We start from the raw sequence: 1,587 nt of genomic DNA on the forward strand, positions 1-1,587 counted from the left end.
TTATTAAACATATATATGTAATGAATAATGTTTGTTTATTCATGGGAATGTTCTAAATCAACTATTGTTATATTAAGACACATTGTAATATATCTTACTCAGTCCCATAAGCTATATTAAATCGATCATGTCTAACATTTCTATCTCCATATCCTTGATGACCTGGAAAAAAATCTGGATATTGTTCATCGAATCCAGAATGGATTCGTTGTCTAAGTCTTCTTCTAGTAAAGAAGGTTCCAACTGGAGTATACTAATATTTATAAGAAAATTTAAGGAATTTTAAAATGTAATTTGGTAATAATGGTAATTTAAATTTAATGTTAAAACATGGATAAATTTTCATATTTTTAATACCTTAAGAAGTAAATATAAGGCACCCATACCCCCAGATACACCAACTACGGGTACGGGATCAATATTTTGTAATGTGTCAGAAAGAGAATATTGTATTTGATTTAATATCCCGCTTGAATTATTGTGTTTAGTTGGTGAATGCATTGTATCAGATATATTCCCAGAGCTCAAAGATCTTTCAAATTCCTGGATAGTTTGTTTAGGGTATAATGAATCCAAAGTTTTGGGAAATACTTGACTGTTTCCTCCTAGATCTTTTCCATCTCCTTTTTCTTCTAATTCTCTCTTTGATCCTCCTAATGTTTCTACTTTTTTTAGTAGATTTTCTTCTTGTCCTTGTATTTCTGATACACCTTGATATATATTTTCAACATTTTCGCTTTCTCTTTTAGTACTTGTAGATGCTTGATGTGAATCTGTTAAAAGAAATGTTTCTTGTACCTTTCTTGTGGGAACATTTTTTAGTGGCTGCAAATCTGATAAATTCACTTTACAGTTAACTTCAGATAGCCACGTATTTTTTTGAATTGTATCTCTAAGTTTTTCTAATAGATTACGTAAGATCGAATCATCCTTATAATAGTTTTCATCGAATTGATTATAATATAAAATTAACGTTCTAAGATCACTACATAAATCTGGTCTATTAGTCAATTTCTCTGTTTTTTTAACGGAACGATACAAATCATATAAATTATATAAGCTTAGCATTTTTTTAAATTTATAAAAGTCTAGGTATTCTAGTTTATTGACACAATCAACATCAGATTCTTTATTATTGAGATCTAACACAAATTTTGTGAAAATTTCAAATGTAGATGATTTACCCCTACCAAATTCTGCTGTTTTAATTTCATCATATAACAAGTAGCTAATATAATTGCAACTTTGTCCCTTATCAAGGTAATAAAAAACATGAGTATTGCTTAAATATTTCAGTAATTTAGAAAAAATATTAGATAAAGTTTTTTTATGTCTGCATTATGAAATTCGTAACTTTCGTAAAAGTTCCAATATCTTTTATATGTATTAACGTCAGTCCTTTCTAAAAATTGATATTTTAATTTATCATAACAATCATAATCAAGATACTAAAGGGAAAAGAGTTTATTTAAAATTTTCATTGAGAATAAAATAAAACTCTATGGTAACATATTTTATTGTTATCTAATGTATATAATACATTTAGAAATGGTGTTATATATGATCTCTATAAAAAAGGAAAACTTA

At 26.8% G+C, this 1,587-nt stretch overlaps 1 protein-coding gene across 1 annotated transcript; it reads right to left on the minus strand.

Moving 5' to 3' along the window:
* Positions 1-253: 253 nt before the first annotated feature.
* On the minus strand, positions 254-1,068 carry PCYB_005610 (hypothetical protein; the record flags this gene model as incomplete). Its single annotated transcript, XM_004227982.1, has 2 exons — positions 254-357; positions 387-1,068. The coding sequence occupies 2 exons, from the start codon at positions 1,066-1,068 to the stop codon at positions 254-256; spliced, it is 786 nt and encodes a 261-aa protein (XP_004228030.1).
* Positions 1,069-1,587: the final 519 nt, after the last annotated feature.

The sequence above is a fragment of the Plasmodium cynomolgi genome, assembly GCF_000321355.1.
Source record: "Plasmodium cynomolgi strain B DNA, scaffold: 0774, whole genome shotgun sequence".
NCBI lineage: Eukaryota > Apicomplexa > Aconoidasida > Haemosporida > Plasmodiidae > Plasmodium > Plasmodium cynomolgi.